The 18111-nt window shown below is 44.2% G+C and overlaps 1 protein-coding gene across 3 annotated transcripts in view; it reads left to right on the forward strand.

The window, feature by feature from the left end:
- The first annotated feature begins 2317 nt into the window (after positions 1 to 2317).
- The window catches only part of actn1 (actinin, alpha 1), a 57610-nt gene continuing 41816 nt past the window's right edge, over positions 2318 to 18111 (forward strand). For all 3 annotated transcript variants that reach the window (XM_041953214.1, XM_041953212.1, XM_041953213.1), the window contains exon 1: positions 2318 to 2721. In XM_041953214.1, the coding sequence (XP_041809148.1) occupies positions 2614 to 2721 (108 nt within the window). In that variant the 5' untranslated portion in view covers positions 2318 to 2613. The remainder of the gene's footprint in view (positions 2722 to 18111) is intronic.

Consider the following 18111-nt stretch of genomic DNA (forward strand, 5'->3'; position numbering starts at 1 on the left):
GTCCTCACAGGATGAAGCCAGTTGACTTTGGTGATCCCCTGACTTTTCATCTGGTGTTACCAGCAGGTTAACATTTGTGGTTTTCAGTGAAATGTCTTGACAAGTAGTGAATGATTTGCCATAAACTTTGGTACAGATACTTGCAATTAAGAAGGTTAACGTGATAACCATTATATCTGCTTAACATTACCAGTATATGTAGAGTATACATCAGTGTTGTAAGATCTAGCGTTTCTTCAGATTTTTAACTCTGAAGGATATCATTTTTACAGATTCGTGTGAGTTTTATGAGGAACAGACTGATTTGATACGCTTAGCCAACTCACAATGGCATTTAGCTCCAAACACCACTGTGCCTATGTACAGCCTCACACAGCTGCGAACAGAGCTGTAGGCTCTGGTTCCGATTTATTTAGCAAACCCATTTGTCCCTGAATTAAAAAACTGATTATTTGAAAACACGGATAATGAAACTGACTTATTAGTGGGGGCAGATAAGGAACATTGTATTACCTTTTAGCCAGTAGTTTTCAGAAAAGTATAATTTAAATTAAAATGTAATTAATTGCTTTGTTTTTCAAGTCACTGCAGGTTACTTAGCCAATGAAAAGGTGTATAATTACCTCCATGGCACACTCTAGAGTCTCTTACTATCAAGCTGCTGTCAGCTACTTTTGGTTTTGTTCTATCATTGAGTTTTATCACCACTGCGCTGCTGCTGCCTTGCACAGGAGCCGCAGGCTGCTTCCTTAAACCAGGGACCAGGCAGAGCTGGCAGCCGGCTCCCTGTCCGTGACATCACTTTCCCAAACATTCACCCTTGGAAGTTTGTCCATATATGGAAGAGCGCTCCACTTTCTCCTGACTGCCGGGGCTATCCTGTGTCGGCATCTTTCCTGCTCTGTGTGTGTGACTGTGAATGTGTGCATGTGTGACAGAGAGGGCGAGGAGAGGGAGTCGGTTTACCTTACAAGGCAGACAGACCTGGCCTTCGCCTCTCATGTTTACAGGAGCTGCGTCCTGACTCACCTTTCTTTTCTGAATGACTGGAGGTCTGGTGTATGCAAGTGCTGTGCACACTGTAGGCCTACAGTATATATATATATATATATATATATATATATATATATATATATATATATATATATACTATAGCCTACAATATTTGCCAATGGTGGATGAAGTATTCTTATCCTTTACTGAAGTAAAATACCACAGTGTGAAAATACCCCACTTAAGTAAAAGTCTTGCCTTCAAACTTAAGTAAAAGTATGTAAAAATTATCAGCAAAATTTACTGAAAATATCAAAAGTAAAAATCCCTATCTGTAGTAGTAACTAAAGCCGTCAGCTTCCAAATAATATACTTTTAACTCCACTACATTTATTTGATAATTTAATTCACCAGTTAAATCGTAAAATTAGCCCCCCGCTTTACCAGCTGCAACATAAAGTGATGTAAACATTAATGCATCAATAATTATAATCCAGTAACATATGCATGATTCTGAAATGAGCCATTCTGCATAATGAATACTTTAAGAATTAGTTGGTGCTAATACTTAAGTACTTTTGTACTAAATCCCAACACTGTGGGGATGCTACCTTTAATGACGAAACATATCTGAATACTTCTTCAACCACAGACAGTAAAAATTTACTCAGTTACAAGACAAGTCCTGTAATGATTCAGAAAAATATAGTGGTTGGATGTAATAAGTATATTTACCTAAGTACTATAATCAAATACATATTTGACCTACTTATCTTCATGTAATGCTTTGACTAAATTTTCGAGGGAAATGTTGTAGGCTACTTTTTATGTCATTTGATGAACGACTGTAGTTATTCATTTCTTTACACATTTTACAAAAAATGGAAACAAGCAAAGTACCTCATACTTTATGTTCGGTAGGCTACTTGAGTAAATCCACTTACAGTTACAGTCCACCACTGTAGTATTGTTCATATGACTTAAATAAAGGATGGAAGTGCTAAAAACTCACCCAATATCAACAAAACTGCTTCATCAGTGTGTGTTTTAAATGCTGTCGTTACAACATGTGAAGTAACGCGTTACAGTAGTTTTACACCGATTACATCCTGAAGTTTCCTCGCAGTCAAACAGTCAGATGTTTGGATCAACCTATGCAGTCAAACCTTGGATACAAAGCCTCCACACTGACAGCCAAACAAGCCAATCCAATTCAAGGGGGCAGGTCATGTGCGCCCATAGGCGTCCAATCAAATTCCTCGGTCGGTTATCGATTCAATTTGTCTGAAGCAAAGTTTTTGCGTCTGTCACTCGTCGCCACTAGACCTGCCTACCGCTGCGTGCTCCTGCTGGGCAAAAGCTCGAGCAGATAGAGGGAGAAAAGAGGCAGAGTTGGAGGGGAGAAGAGAGAGAGAGAGAGACAGAGAGTGAGAGAGAGAGAGAGAAAGAGAGAGAGAGGGAAGCCGGGGGTGGACCGTTAATTTCATCCACACACCGTCTTGAATGCGTGGCGGAGAGTAGACTGAGCTAATATACGGCTGTAAAACATCACCTCGACGAGGACCGGGGGACTCACGAGAGAAGCAGAGAGCGTCGATATATACAAAGCTTTATAGATACATGTATAATATGGAACAGTATGATGGAGATGAAGATTATATGCACCAAGAAGATGACTGGGATCGGGATCTCCTCTTGGATCCTGCATGGGAGAAGCAGCAGAGAAAGGTGAGACTGACTTCCTTCTACCTCCGGCGTAAAGGTGCGGAAGTGGCTTTGTTGCTCGTGATGATCATGATCATAAGGATGGAGGTGATTCGGATTATTATCAGACATTAATTAGGGTGTCTGGCGCGTGCGTTTGGCCACTTTGACAGCAGATCGAGGAGCCAGCAGCACCAAACACCGACTGGCAGCGGTTTACTTGAATGATTCGGCTCAATATCGCGTTGATAATCACCTGTGCGGCTTTCTCGACTGCTTCTATCAGGGGCCCGATCGTGCTCCGAAACTTTTCTCACCGCCAGATCTCGCAACACACTTGCACATATCCTGTAAAGCGTTATGAAATGTCCTGTAGAGGCAATTAAATGCAGGAGGCCCACCCATTATCCGTGCAGCAGGAGGGACAGAGTAGAGATGGGGGGGGAGTGCGAAGAGGGTAGAAAAACAATTGAGAAGTGGACAGGGCGCCCACCTTTCCAGCGCAACAGATGTCAGCCATGCGCTTCACTGCATATGGTGTGTGACTGGCCCCTCCTGTCATCTGGCTTATGATGCGACGTGGATTAGTCCATGCTTAACAACCGGGGGATGGCGTGCGTGTGTGTGTGAGGGAGAGAGAGAGAGAGAAAGAGGAGGGTTGGGGGGTTAACCCACCATAACTCAATTTGCGTCTCCTCTTTATAAGAGGAATTTACGCGCGGATTCCGCATGCTACTGAACGCAACGCAGACTTATAAGGCAAATAAATAGATTTCTGTCTATTGTAGAAGTTGTTTGCCGCAGTCTGGAAGTTAGTTTGCGCACCTTTAGGTGTGTGAACAGATGACTGCTTTACTTTTCCTCCCTTTTGGTGACTATGAGCTCCACAACCCGGCGTGCACACGGGTCACCCCTTATAATAAATGGCTGTAAGACGTCCCATATACTGTTTTAACAAGCCCAAATCATCCACACGCGTTTAACAGCTGCCCTTTCTTTTCCAGACAGAGTATGAATGGTCTGTTTCTTGAAGGGGTGTTACTTTTCTCTCTCTCTCTCTCTCTCTCTCTCTGCTCCCCATACTTTTCCTCCTCTTTGAAAAACGGGGAAGAAAAGCGCTGTGGAATCTGAGTAAGCGCTGCGGTTTGGGCTGGGCTTGCATGGGAGCAAGCGTGCCCAAAAATGGTAATAATCGGCCCCTCTCGCTGCCGTTGGAAAACTTTTTCCCCCAAGTTTCTCTCTTGCACTGAAGCTCTCGGCTTCCAGTTTCCTGGATTATGTCATCGTCAGGCTGCTACCGGTCGAAAGCGAATTAGAGGAAATGCAGGGAAGGTGGGCTGTGCAGGGCTGGTGTCAGGTGTGAGCAGCAGACAGGGTTTGTTCAGTCATCAGAGGAGTCACCGTCTGGGGTTGCTGCTTCTTTAGTGCCTTTTCATGCAATAAAGTGAACTTTTGCACAGGCCTGAAGGATCAGAACCACCTGACAGACACACCCAGGCTGGATCACAGACCTGAAAAGACTTTCCTCTGGTGACCCTCACATTTCTGCGCCTGCCTGACCCTCATTGATCAAACCATCCTGCAGGGCGCAGGAATGTTTTATTCATCCGCTCCTCTCCGCAGAGAGCAGTGATAAGTGGTTATGTCGGGATCTGACGCCACACACAATTACAGGCTGAATGGGAAGGCAGCGGCACCCCGATCCTCGACCGCAGGCCGAGTGTAGTTTACTGTCACACACATGCAGTATGCTGAACACACAAACACACTCCGCCCGGATTCCCTCCAGGCTTTCACAATCAGCTTTGGTGCTGATGAGCAGATAATCTAGAAGCCTTTCAATGTTCGCTGATTGTTCCCAATCAAGAGAAAACATCTTTATGATTGAGATGTTAAAAGAATCATCCAGCTTCCCGGAGGTGCTTCCTCAGCCTTCTGCATAGATTTTGGTTGATCCAATTATACAAGTGAGTGAAAGGTGAGACACGGGATTAAGGTGCCAAAGAACATGAAGGAAAACAAGAAGGAATTAGAAGCAGTTGGTCATTTGTATGTTTTTGCTCGTGCAGATTACAGGCAGAAGTCAACAATCGTGTGCTTATAACTGATATTATAACAGCTCATAATCGTTCACCTCTTTATAGCTTGAAGATCTGTTCGTCAAGAGGTGATGATTGAACAGCAACTATTTTACCAGCACAGTCATCCTGCTTGAGTCTGACAGACAAAAAAACCCCCAAAACTTAATTGAGATTTGATGCCTCTTAAACTAAACTGAAAAAAAAAACATCGAGCGCAGGTGACGACTTTATTTATTTTTGGCTCTTTTTTTGTATTTCACTGCGACGCACGCAAACCCAGCTTGCCAGAGAGTGCTTAAAATATTTTGAGTCCGATGCAAGTCTTAACCTGACCCCGGAGTGTAAGGGCGCTGGTATCCTCTTATCTTGGAATCTTGATGTCTTTGCAGACCCAGGTGTCTCAGGTACACAGCGCCAGATGTTACTTAAAGCTACAGCTCCCACATATTTTCACTTAACCAACACTGGTCGATGTGTTCAAAGAACAAACAAAAACACACGCACATACCTCATCTGTTTTTCAGCCTCTTAACGTTTCTGTCAGTTGTTTTCATAGCTGGAAGGTGGAGTTCAGGTGTTAACTACCGTGGCCAATTTGTCCACATTTGTCCTTATAAGGATAAAAACTGCAGTACCTCCGATCAGGCCCTGCCTGTAAACCTCCCGCCTCCCACCTCCCATCTCCCACACCCCAACCTCTGCGCTCACACCCACATTCCCCTGCTCAGACTGTACAAGCTAGGTCATAGATAACATCCGCTGATGAGTTGTTCACCTTTGACAAAAAACGTCTGTGTCAAATTCATCAGTTCTGGCAGACGTGAGCCACAGCCCCTGTGTGAGTGGACAAAAAAAAGCTAAATTATGAAATATCTGGTGTGTTTCTTCATGTAACCTACTGACCGAGATCATGGATTTCCTTGTTGGAGTGTAATCAAGCTCTGGGCGTTCATGCTGACAAGCAGCAGCAGCGTGTTGGTCGATACATTTCTACAAATCATGACGTAGGACTCAATTAATCCACCCTGCAGGCCAGAAGGCCACGCAGGAACTTGTCTTTTTGTGTGACAGATATGCAGGAAGTACCCATTAAGCGAATCAGTCATCAGACTTGTCATCCCGTTGCACTCCCCACTTTGACTAATCAGCGGTCCTCGGGCGGGGCTGTCGCTGGCAGCACGCGTCCAAACCCAGCGTCCTCACCCACATCCACAGCAACTGACGTTTCACTGCTCCTGGAAAAAGCTGACACCTGCTAAAAGGGTGTAAGGCTTTAATTTAACAGGAAGCAAGACTAGCCTATTTTTATTTTCTGTGCCCAGAAATGTAAAATTGCAGTATCTGACGAGTTTCGAGGCTCAGGAAACTGACTCATCGCATGAATGACTGCGTGACGCTTCAGTTCAAGTAAGAAGGCCATAAAAAGTTGCGTGTTTGTTCCCCAACGGCAGCTGTTGGTTAGATTGCATAATAGGATGTGTAATGTCAGCTCTGGCCACCTCACAAAATGCTTCCCGTCATCAGATTCCTCTGTTCCCATGATGCACCTTGCGCAGCCCTCAATTTAACAAAAGAAGAAGAGCGTCACAGCCTGGCGGTGACAAAGCAGGGAATGTCAAACGAGTGAATTCCCCTCTCTCTGTGGCGGCCGGCTCGGCTCTCCACCCCGATAAAGGCGTTACGTGCTGAAACGTTGCTTCTTTTCACTGCATAAAGCGCGAGCGCGCCGGAGAGCGTGTCACTTTTTGTTTTGCCATGTTCAGTAAACTGTCTGGCTGCGTCATGTGATGTTTTCCATCCTGCAGCCTGTCATTGAGCGCCTGATTAAACTCACATGCAGTTATTATCATGAAAGTACACGGCGCTTGTAATAGCAGTGTAATCATCTGCACGTCATCAGTTCAGATCCCCTGGGAAAGTTGAGAAAAAGGTTGAGCACTGCAGCAACACTTTTGCTTCCCTCAGATGCTAAAAAAACGTTCAAATCAAAGATATTTCGATGTGTTCGATCTGATTGAGGAAATAGCTTTTCAGAGCTGTTAGTAAACCTCCAAATGCTCTGATAAAACTGCTCTTTGGCCTACAGAAGATAATAAAAGCAGTGGTTCAAAATGTTGTGAAACTCATTCACTATCTTGCCAAGATTTACACAAGAAGATTAAGACCACTGTCATGTCTGTACACTAAATATAAAGCTACAGCCAGGAGCTGGTTAGCTCACTGCTACTGGACAAATAATATTGTACAAACATTGTTTTTGCTCTTATTTCTTTTACTGATTAAACAAGCAAATACAATGTGTTGAATATTGAGCTTTGGACGTGCTGGTGGGCAGATTTTGTGACCTTTGGACCGAGCCAGGCTAGCTGTTTCCCCATATCCAGTCTTTATGCTAAGCTAAGCTAGCTGGCTGCCGGCTCCTGCTTCACATTCAATGGACAGATGTGAGAGAGGTGTCAAATCTCTCATCTCAGCAAAAGAGTGAATAACCGTATTAAGAAGAAGTCACGCAACTCCTCGAAAGAAAGGCGAGAGAGTGAACTCGGATGCCACTTCTGTCAAAGACGCTTCAGGGAAATGAGCAGCGTTCTGCCTGTGTCTCAGCAGGAGACAGCTCAGTATCCATTTCTCAGTCACTTAGTCATGTGTCAGGGCGGCTGCTGTTCTCTGTGAAATAGTAAGAAAATTGAAAGTTATTTTAGCATTGAGGGCTCTTGGGTGCTGATAATCCTGAGCCCGCTCGCTGGCGTGGTTAACACGGCCGGGGCCATAAATCCCAGCAGGCGCTCCCCAGGGAACCAATCATCCCGCTCTGGTCACGCCGTCAGGGCCCCGTCTCGTTTGTCCTGATTGATGGGGCCACCCCAGCTGAGAGGGCCCGGGAGCATCCAGCCATCCGCTCGTCCCATCGCTGGAAGTTTTACGCGTGTGCTCCCAGCTCAGCCAGGGGCCACGATCAAAGGTGGAGTCCAGCTCTTTTGAAGTCAGGAATCGTCCGCTGGAGATGTAGATTGTCTTGAACGCTTTATTTGGCACTGCTGTGGATCGACAATAACATTCAAAAGCTGGAAATGTAATTTTTAATAGAAAATGATTCTTTTATTTATCACGGAAGCAAACTGATCAGATTTGGTCATTTAAGCTTGATTAATTAAGGATGAGCTTATCATTAAGATGCTAATGTAATGGCTGTTGAAAATTGGGCCATAAATCAGTCATTTATAGCAGTCATAGCCATTTGCAACATTGGTAATATTGGCTTTACTGTGTACGCTGCTTAAATCAGTGTAATTACACTTTGATGGGCAGATTATCTACTTTTTTTATCAAAAAACGTGTTTACCTTATTGCTTTTGCTCCAGTTGTCCCAGTTGGGATTCAAACCTGTGAGTCACCACCAACACTCTTTTCTGCCCACCTCGCTCCTCATCCTACCACCCTTCTCCTTTTTCTCTGGCTGTAAGCCGATCCTGCGTGAACACAGTCAGGGTTTGATCCAGCACGTTTCATAATTAACCGAAACATCTGGTTATCTGCCGCTAACGAGAAGCTTCCAGCGAGAAGGAAATCATCTACTCTTACAGCCTGAAGCTCCTGGCTTGATGTCCGATGCGTCCGACGATACCGACCTGCGTCTAATGACTCTTGCATAACCCACCTCCGCGTCTCGTGGAGGGAGTATTGTTCTCCAGCATAGTGTACTGAGGCTCTTGTGGGACAGCCTGCAGAGATCAGTGCTTTAGAGAGTTGCTTTACTACACATGCAGGTGAAAACAGCAGCTTCTTCACTGTGTTGTCAAGCTAATTTAACTTTTAGCCATGCTAGCGATGAGGGCGGATGGATGGCAGTGGTGATTGGTCAATATGGCACTTTGGTCCAGATTAAAATATCAGTCAATATCAATATCAATGGATTTAAAGGAAAATTTGTACAGACATTCATTCCCCGGAGGATGAATCCTAATGACTTTGGTAACTTTTCCTTTAACACCACAATGAGGCTGACATTTGTGTCTTAATGTGAAATGTCTGAACTTTTGGATGGATCGACTTTCCCATGAGCCTCAGCTTTTTATTGCTAATTAGCAAATGTTAGCATACTAACACTTTAACCTAAGATGGTGAACATGGTTAACGTTATGCATGCAAAACATCAGCATGTTATCATTGTCATTGAGATGCTGATGTCTGCATTTAGCTCAAACCACCTCCTGCCAAAGTACAGCCTCACAGAGCCGCTAGCATGGCTGTAGACTCTCAGCTTTCTTAGAAAATAAAATGACCTTGAAACAATTATGATGATATAAGAGTGTTCAAAGATGAAAACACAGACACATGAGGCGAGTTTTCCTGTTCTCTTTGAACACCGGTGAACTGTATATCCTCAGTGTTTTGCAGTACAACTTTCTTTGGTCTGATACCTGTGTTTGTGCCAATGGTTGAGAAAGCAGAGCGGAGGCTGAACCTTAGCAAAACTTCTCATCCTTTCTTGGTGTGGAAACATTTTCATGCTTAAGTTGCGGTTTGTCCATTTTATGTGTTTCAGTAAGGTGAAAGCTAATTCTTCCTTATGTACATTGCATCTGGGTTTTTGCAAAAGTCACTGTTTGAAAAGTCAAATGTGAGCAATTACCAGGCTCTTATCTGAACTGCTCCCAAATGCCAGGGCCCTGATGCAAATTCTTGCATAGCTTATTTTCTCAGGCTCATGCTCCAAATTTAGAAACGTGTACAGGAATCAGCTCCAAGCTTTCAGTTATAGGCCATTAAAACAGTTTCAAGGCCAATTGTGCAATGAATTTTAACGGGTTTATCGGGGTTTGGATAAGTTTGACTGCTTTGGTTCATGATGGACAATTCATCCTGCACAGACTGGAGTTAGTGTTATATTTGCAGCTCGGCGGCAGATTTCAGACCCCAGATGGGTGTTTTTTTGGATTCCACATCCACCATGGGATTTGGGGTCAAGGTGCATTTCCTGCTGAGCAAAGAGTACGGAGCAAAAACCTGCTCAATGCTCGACCACGTCTGGAACCACTACACACTTAAGGTCACATGTCTTCAATAGCGTACGACCCAGAGGGGGTTTATAGGCGATCTGTCTGCATGTTTCCAAGGAATTTTCCTGCACCACATGGGAAGGATGTAGCCGGGTCTTTCCTTCACTAATGCTATTAATCAAACCACATGCATTCTCAAGTGCATGTGCTCGCAGCGAAGCCTGTCTTTGAAGCCAAGGGGGGCTCATACTGTACTGTACTCGGAGGGTCTATGAACATGTGAGTGTATTAGCTATAAGCCTGCTCACAGGAGCAGCTGCAGTGCGTCTCATATAAGTGAAAGCAGCTTTGAGTAAACAGATACTCTGTTAAAAGTAGTCAGCAGGCACACCTTTCCATTCAGTAGCTGTGTGGGTGGAGCTCTGGGGGGGTGGGGTGGGCTCAGACAGAGGAGCTTTCAGGTCTCTGCACAAAGAGAGCGTGTTCAGGAGGCCATCCTTTGTCACGCTGTCAACCTGGAGTCAATAATTTATCATCACTGGCCAGGACGGCGTATGAGCTATCAAATGATTCTTTACTCTGATGCTGCCACAGGGTGTTTCCCTCCTGCAGCATGCTTGGTCTGTTATTAACAGTGTTTGCCACGTTACTTAAGAACGTAATCAATTACTCTTACATATTAAAGAAATTACAATACTGAGTCATCAAGATTGTTGCAGTCGCTGGTTGCAGTGGTTGTATTTTTTCCTTGTGTGAAACTTTACATTCAACAGAACTTCACAAGCTGTTTTATTGAACTTATTTCCATCTAGTTGTTTTTATACACGTGCATCTATATTTTTAATATAATCTTTTTCTTACCTTCCTCGTGTCACCTTAGTGTAAGTTATGTGTGTTTTGTGATATGTGAACTGCTGCTGCAACACTGCGATTTCCCTTTGGGGATCAATAAAGTATCTATGTCCATCCATCCATCCATCCATCCACCCACCCGTCCACCACTTAACAGGAAAGTAAGGTGCTGCACATTTCATCCTCTATATTTAAAGCAAAAGATTTTGAGAAGAAATATGCTTATTGGCTTTCTGGCAGAGAGTCAAATGACAAGACTGACACCACTCTCATATCTGCTAAACGTAAGGCTACAGCCAGCAGCTGCTTAGCTTAGCTTAGCAGAAAGGCTGCAAACAGAGGGAAACCTTGCAGTTGCCAGGCAACCAGCGCAGACTTGAGAAAGTTAGTGCTCGTGGTCCAAAAGGTCAGACACGTAACCCTGCGTAAAACAGCAAATTGTCATTTTTGCACTTTGGTTTTTGTATGTCTTGACAAGTGAGCTTTAGAGGTGTTTGTATGCAGATTAGTTACTCCTGGACAGAGCTAAGCTAAGCTAGCAAATCGCTGGCTGTAACCTCGTAGTCAATGGAATGGATAGGGAAAAGCAAATAAGCCCATTTCCAAAAATACTGAACTTTTCCTTAAACACTGGAACAACACACTAAGTTTTAAGAAGCAGTCTCCTGTTTGGTGGTGTTTACTGTCCGTCGTCAGCTAGCTGAATGTTAGCCGCGGTGACTGTGTGCAGCACTTTCAGAGTCCTGACCTCGCACTGAAGCTGCAGAGTTCACACACCTCTAACTGTGACTACCAGGATATTCCTGAAAGGAAGCTATGCACTCGCAGTATGTAAATATGATCGCTGTGGTACACGAAGGTGCGGTTTCTCCTCTTTTGGTACAGGACAACCGGCGTAATCCTGCCTGATCAGCTCCTCTTCTGCCGTTTATCCAAAATCAGCCACTGCCGCTTCTGTCGGAAACTTATCAATGCATCATTTCCCATGTGGCACAAAAGTTTTTCTGCGGAAGAGCGAAGCTGCCTCTGGGAGTGCAGAACTGCAAGAGCTTCAGTGTCGATGGGTGGTAGAGTGAAAAAGTGCCAAAAAAGTGTCTTTTTGCTCCTTCTATCCACCATCTGTCTGCACACTGTGACTGCATGATTGGGCGACAATGCATTTAAGGAAAATGTTTTCCCTTGCTTTAGCTTTAGCATGTTGAAACCTCGCTCCAGCCTTATCAGGCAGCCTGTCTTCTGTTGCGCAGAGGGTGCTGCGTCACCATTGTTTGCTCTGTGACTAATAAATAGGCAGTTGCAGCATTTGAAGAAGGAAGGCAGGATGTTTCTTAGGCTTTTATTTACACTGTAGGCAATTAAACATAGTTGAGAGAGAGTTGAATTCAATGCGGTGAATCAGCCTCCCGTGGTGGCCGTTGTTGCAGGCAAGGAGTGAGTGATAAGTGCAGCGTTTAAAGCAACAGCGAGTGGAAAGGAGATAAAACCAATGTTCGAATGAGGATAATGTTGGAAATATATCAATCCATTTATTTGTGAGTCCTTGGGAAGAGAGTGTTCGGATGAAATCCGAGGCTGGAGGCTATTTGTTCTGCAGCACTCGTCCACTTCTCTAAAATGGGACAAGTATTGAACGTCTGAATTTCAATCAGTGGCTGCTATTGATCGTCTGGTCCACCGGCGCTCACGGTCAGTTAAAGTTGACTCCCGCAGGCGAGTTGCATTACGCGCTGATGACTCTGTGCTGTTTGCGATACACTCTGCACAGTTAAATTCTGCAGCCGCGACAAAGCCTGACCGACATTTCTTTTCCCTGCGCTGCTTCCCCGTCCTTGTTCACCGCTGCAGGATCAGCCTGCACGCTCCTGACGTCACTTCATTTGCTACAGTAAACAACAACAAAGTGCTCACGGCGGATCTCATTACAAGTTGTAACAGACACCTCCCCTCGACAGCCCCACCCCTGGTAACCCAGCACAAAGGGGAGAGCCGGCCTGCTACTTGTTAGTGTGCAGTTGAGAGCCCTTGGCAGAGCGGCGGGGCAGCAGAGTGGTTTGAGCTGTGTGAAGTGCTGGCAGGTGGACGGACACAGACCGGGAGGGAGGGTGAAACAGCATCACTGCCAGTCAAAGCAGCTGATCGTGCAGTTCACTCGTCGCTGTGGTCACTCAGAAAGTATTGAGATTCAAAGGCTGTGATGTGAACTGTTCTCGTCGTCCTCCTTTTGCCTTTCGCTCTGACTTTGCCATGAACTATTTCTTCCTTTTCTCGCCCGTCGTAATTACAACCTCTGTGACCTTCCCCTGATCCAGCTCAGAGAAGAAACGCAGATGCCCACAAGATTTTTCTTTGTCCAGTGAAAAATACGGTTCCCCTTTCAGAGCCTAATTTTATGTTACTGCTGTCAGTCATATTCTATTCTGGGTCAGGTCTCCGGTGAAGCTGTGCACCTTTGACACCCTGCAGCATCGTCTGTATAGTCTGTTGTCTTGAATAAATAGCAGAATATTCCTCCCCAAAACAGAAAAGAAGTAAAATCTCAGAGTTTTTGCCACATGCTTTTTTGATCCATCGCTACAAAGGGAACATAAGATGTGACGGATCAATCATCTTCTGAGCTGTGTCAGACAGATCCTCCTGCGATTAATCTCCGTGTGAATGTAGTTTCTAAATGGCAGTTTAAACAGTCGCCTCACTTGTTAAATGGCATTTGCTGCGTGAAGCTGCGCCGCCGTTAGTTTTCTCTGAAGATTAATAACTCATTTCATAAAAATGTAAAAATTTCTTCTGGTCTCATGTGAGACTGGCAGCCTAATATTATATACACATTCTCTCTGATACAGTGCTCCTAATGCAAGGGGAAGACCTGATCATGCTAATCACATTGATCTAGACGTCTTCTCCAGATTTGTCTTAGTTTGAAAGATTAACAGTTTATTTGCGTTGCTCCATCACGACCAATCGGTCAAATGACGCTTCAGTCCCTCAAATGCCATTTTCAAAAAACACAAAATCCTGATTTAGAGGAACTATCGATCTCATCAATCAGACGCGGGTCTGACTGTCACTAATTTTGTGGCCATTTTTTATCACTATTTTTGTAGCCAGGTAAAAAAGCTGCTTATGTGAGAAGATATCATAGAGGTTGGAGATCGCCGGTTTGATTCCCCCACTGGACCGGCAGAAAAATGTAGATGTGGTGGAGTATTCCCTCCCCCTCCATTAGCCGGCTGATCTGCCCTTGAGCAAGGCACTTAACCCCCCCCCAATATGCTCCCCGGGCGCTTGAATGCAGCCCACTGCTCCTGTGTGTGTTTCACTGCATGGTGCATGTTTGCATGTGTGTGTGTTTCCCCAGTGATGGGTTAAATGCAGAGAATAATTTCCCAGTCTTGGGATCAATAAAGTAAATAAACTTAAACTTAAAACTTAAACTTAAAACTTAAACTTAAAACTTAAACTTAAAACTTAACTTAATTCTTAATCCCTCCTACCAAGCTCTGATTTGTTGCCTGTTTCATTTATGTTCCAGCTTTTACAAGACAAGTCATTTGTAAAAATCTCAAAGTTGAATTTAAGTGTGTTTTTGACATGAATTCGACTGCATTTTTTCTATCTAACACCACAATGTTTTTAAAAAACAGCGTAAAATGTGTTATTATTTCTCCTTGTTACATAAATACGTTACTCTGAGTGGATGTTTCATGTCAAGGCCAGATGAAGTCAAGTAGCCGGCGGAGCTCAGCGGAATAGATCACATTTACCTGGACTTTTGTTGACGCGGGCCTCTCCTGAAACCAGCTTTCAGGTGCGGTTTACTTTGCTGAACTGAAAACGTTGCCACTTCTGTTTCTCGACTCACATGTGGATCTGATCATCAGGAAGCTTAATTCTGTGTGTTTCGTTTTCAGAAAGTTCCCACGTATAAACAACACTGAGGCCAGAGCAACGAAAGAGCCCCCCATTCGTTCTGCCCTGCCCCCACACACAATATGTTTTCACATTCTGCAGATCAGATCTAGTTTGACGGTGCATGTGGAAGCGAAAAATTAATTGTCAACATTTCAGTGTGTTCTGTAATTCATAAGACATAAGACAAGTTCATTCTTGACCTTAGAAAGTTGAGAAACAACCTCACCACAAGGTCCATTTAGCTGCTGCTCCTGGAGCTTTTGATCATATCAGATGATGTTCATCAGTGGATGGAGTTTGCCCTGTTGTCAGGGCAGTAAGTCAAAGTCTCCTAGCACTCTGAGGGCTTCTCTTCCATAGCGGCTGAGGCGACTGTGTCTGCTGACGTAGGCCAGTTAAAGACTCCAGAACCGCTACTAAATAGACCTGATGGTGAGATTTATTTCCTATTTCTATACTATTTGACGTTCTATATGTCATTTTTATTTTAGCTGCATTGATTGGACATTTTACCAAGTACTTTGTGAATACAAACCTGTCTCATTTTCAGATTTAAAATAATGTGGCAAACTTTACTTTTTGGCCCGTTAGCTGCTCACTCAAGAGTTGAAGAAAACAGTGAGCATGTGAATTAATAACCACCTGACTGTTCGTCCCAATGAAAGTGAATATCAAACAATAGGAAGAAGTGAGAAACCACTGACAGCTGTCACTCTCAGGTGTCCTGGTATAAGAAAATAATGAACCGTTGTTGTTGCCTCCTGCACTTTAAAATATCTTGTGTGCAGAAATAGAATATGTCCTGATTTGTATTTTATTTCTTCCATGATATTGTAAAAAATACAAGTCACGATCCAGAAAAATGTTTTTAAACCCAACAGAAAATGTTGCATGTGCACTCCTGATAACTAGGAGACGTCAAGCTTGGTGGATAGAAATAGAGCCCATAAGTACAATACGTACAATGGCCTTAACAGGACACGTACAGTACAGTTGATGTGTAGATGTGTTGAAAGCATCCTTTGTTCGAGTGCACCGTAACTCCTCCCAGCTCAGCATTTCTCTGAGTCAGGTGACGGTCAGCAGAGAAAAACGCTGCTGCGGCACAAAGCGGCACCACGTCCGAGCCGCACGCTTCCCATCACACGACCGCTGCGGGCAAACCGAGCTCGAGCTGACTCATGACTACTGTGTTATGACTCGGGTGAAGTGGGCCACCGTACTTCCCATCACACTGTTTGGATTGGCATCTGACTGTTGTCAGAGAGCACAACAGCTCAGGCATGACTCAGGAATTACGACTGTGCTGACTCGCTGTGATAACAACTTTATTCCTGTTGAGCAAAAAAGAAGTACGTTGTCTGCTGTTTGCAGTGGAAACATGCAAATCCCTCTGTCCATTTTAAATAAAGTTCTGTTGAAATGCATCAATACATTGCATTTACAGTGACGGACATCTAATAAATGTACTTGAAATATGAAAATATGATTATAGTCTGCCAGAAATTACGCCCAGGTGGACAATATTAACGTGAAAGTTCAAGCCTGTAGGTCTTTGTACATGTATGTGCACAGTCCTCACGTCACAGTTAGTTGACGTACCATAAAGCCGAGCTGTAGCTTCAGTTTGGACACATACAGCACAGAGAACGGGCTTCTCCACAGACTGACCTTTGCACAGTGAGACACTCCGGCTTGCAGCCGGTGAAGCGGGGAAATACATGCTCACACTGGGCTTTTGAATGACTTGCTGCCCAGCATGGCGTCTTTGATGCCTGCGGTCTATTTGAATAGCATCCGCACATGGATTTGCATCCAATTTGTGTGCTGTGAGATCACCAGAAATGCTGCATCCTATCAACTTTTGTCAAGCTCAGTTAGACATTTGTCGTGGACGTATTTGGTCTTGTTCTCACCAAAGACAGAAGCTTAATGAAAGAGACGCAACATCACTGAAGCTTGAAAAAAGTTTTAAAAGTTTTTTGTTTTTAGATCAATGAGTGGCTTTAAAAGTACTTTAAAAGTGCTCTGAAGTAAAGCTGCAGTACCACAAATTCAAAACTGAAGACTGAAATCATCATCATCAAAATGTACTTTAAGAATCAAAAGTAAAAATACTTCTTATGCACTATTGTCCCCTATTAGAGTGTTCTGTTATTATGTATAGTTGGATTATTTTATTTTATATTAGCATGTTAATGTAGCTGGCTGAGCAGAGCTAATTTCTACTCCTTTATACACTGTTGGGTTGCTAAATTTGTAGTAATAATAGGATAAATAATTCTATATCATTAGATGATTTTTGCTGTTTTGAAACTAAAACTGTCTTTTGTTTGTACAGTAAAAAGCACAATATTTGTATTTAATTAAACCCATGTTGCTGTTTTTTATTAAACTATGCCACCAGAAAATGTAAATTTGATGGATATCTGATCCAGAAGCAGTTTAAAAATGATTTCAGCAAAATCACTTGAACTAAAGCATCCCTCGTCGAGTCTAAGGTCCAGGTGACCAGCACGGGAACCGACGCGGCGATCTCTCACCGTCACAGACGTTTTTGTGGTCGTTAACTTGTGTTGCGTGGGGGCGTTTGTGTGAATGTGCATGTGTAAGCTGACATGTTGCATCCCGGCGAGCGCTTGGGGAGCCGCGGACGTGGGCTTTAAGAGCCTCGGCGCTGCCAAGCTGTTTGTTTGTGGGTCTCCAGGCTTTTGTGGTTGTCATAGCAACCGGCCAGTGTTAGGTGCTCTGCGGCATTTTCACAGACGAGCCACTCTTTGTTAAATGAACTGGGCTGAGAAAGGAGCTACTACCGCTGACTTCACATTGTAACGCACACACACACATGAATATGCATCAGGGCTGCTTTGGGGCACATGAGAGTAAATATCAGTGGACTGGTCACAATGGCTGCTATTCTTTGTCAATCTGTACTTTTTGGCCGGCTCACCGCTCCACCAGCACGCGCTTGAACTGTGGAGAGTGTGCGCATGCAAGTGTGCAAGTACACATGTTCAAGTGTATTTGCTTGCATCCGCAGAATGTGTCTGCATGCGTCCGTGCACATACTGTCTGCTGTGTTTCTGTGTTAGCATTTTTTTTTTTTTTGTACTCGTGTTCACGCTCTGGGCTGCATTTGCTTGCGCGCACTCGCCCTCGTGCACCCGAGTGTGCTGAAACAGCAGCCAGGGCGATAGATAAGTGTAATGGGATGACTGTGCTGAGTCAGCAGTTTGCAGAAACAGCCTGTTTGAGTGCCTGGTTGGACGGATGCTGCACCTGAGAGACTGTCGCACTCCATCATGGCTGCAGGCTGGAGGAAGGAGCGCTTGCTCTTCTCTGATGGGCAGGAGAGACGCTGCTATGGCACACTGTGTGTGTGTGGTCTGAACTGAGATTAGGGCAACAAAGAACAAAGAAAGAAAAGCAGTGTTAGCTTCATCAGTCCACCCGTTCTTATTGCTGCATCATCATCGTGAATCAAATGGAAAATCTTTTGTGTATAATTCTTATGCACATTTGAATCTGAATCAGTGCGACATGTTTGTCTATCTGTGGAAACCTTGAAATCT

Source organism: Chelmon rostratus, chromosome 15 (genome assembly GCF_017976325.1).
Source record: "Chelmon rostratus isolate fCheRos1 chromosome 15, fCheRos1.pri, whole genome shotgun sequence".
In the NCBI taxonomy this organism is placed as follows: Eukaryota; Metazoa; Chordata; class Actinopteri; order Chaetodontiformes; family Chaetodontidae; genus Chelmon; species Chelmon rostratus.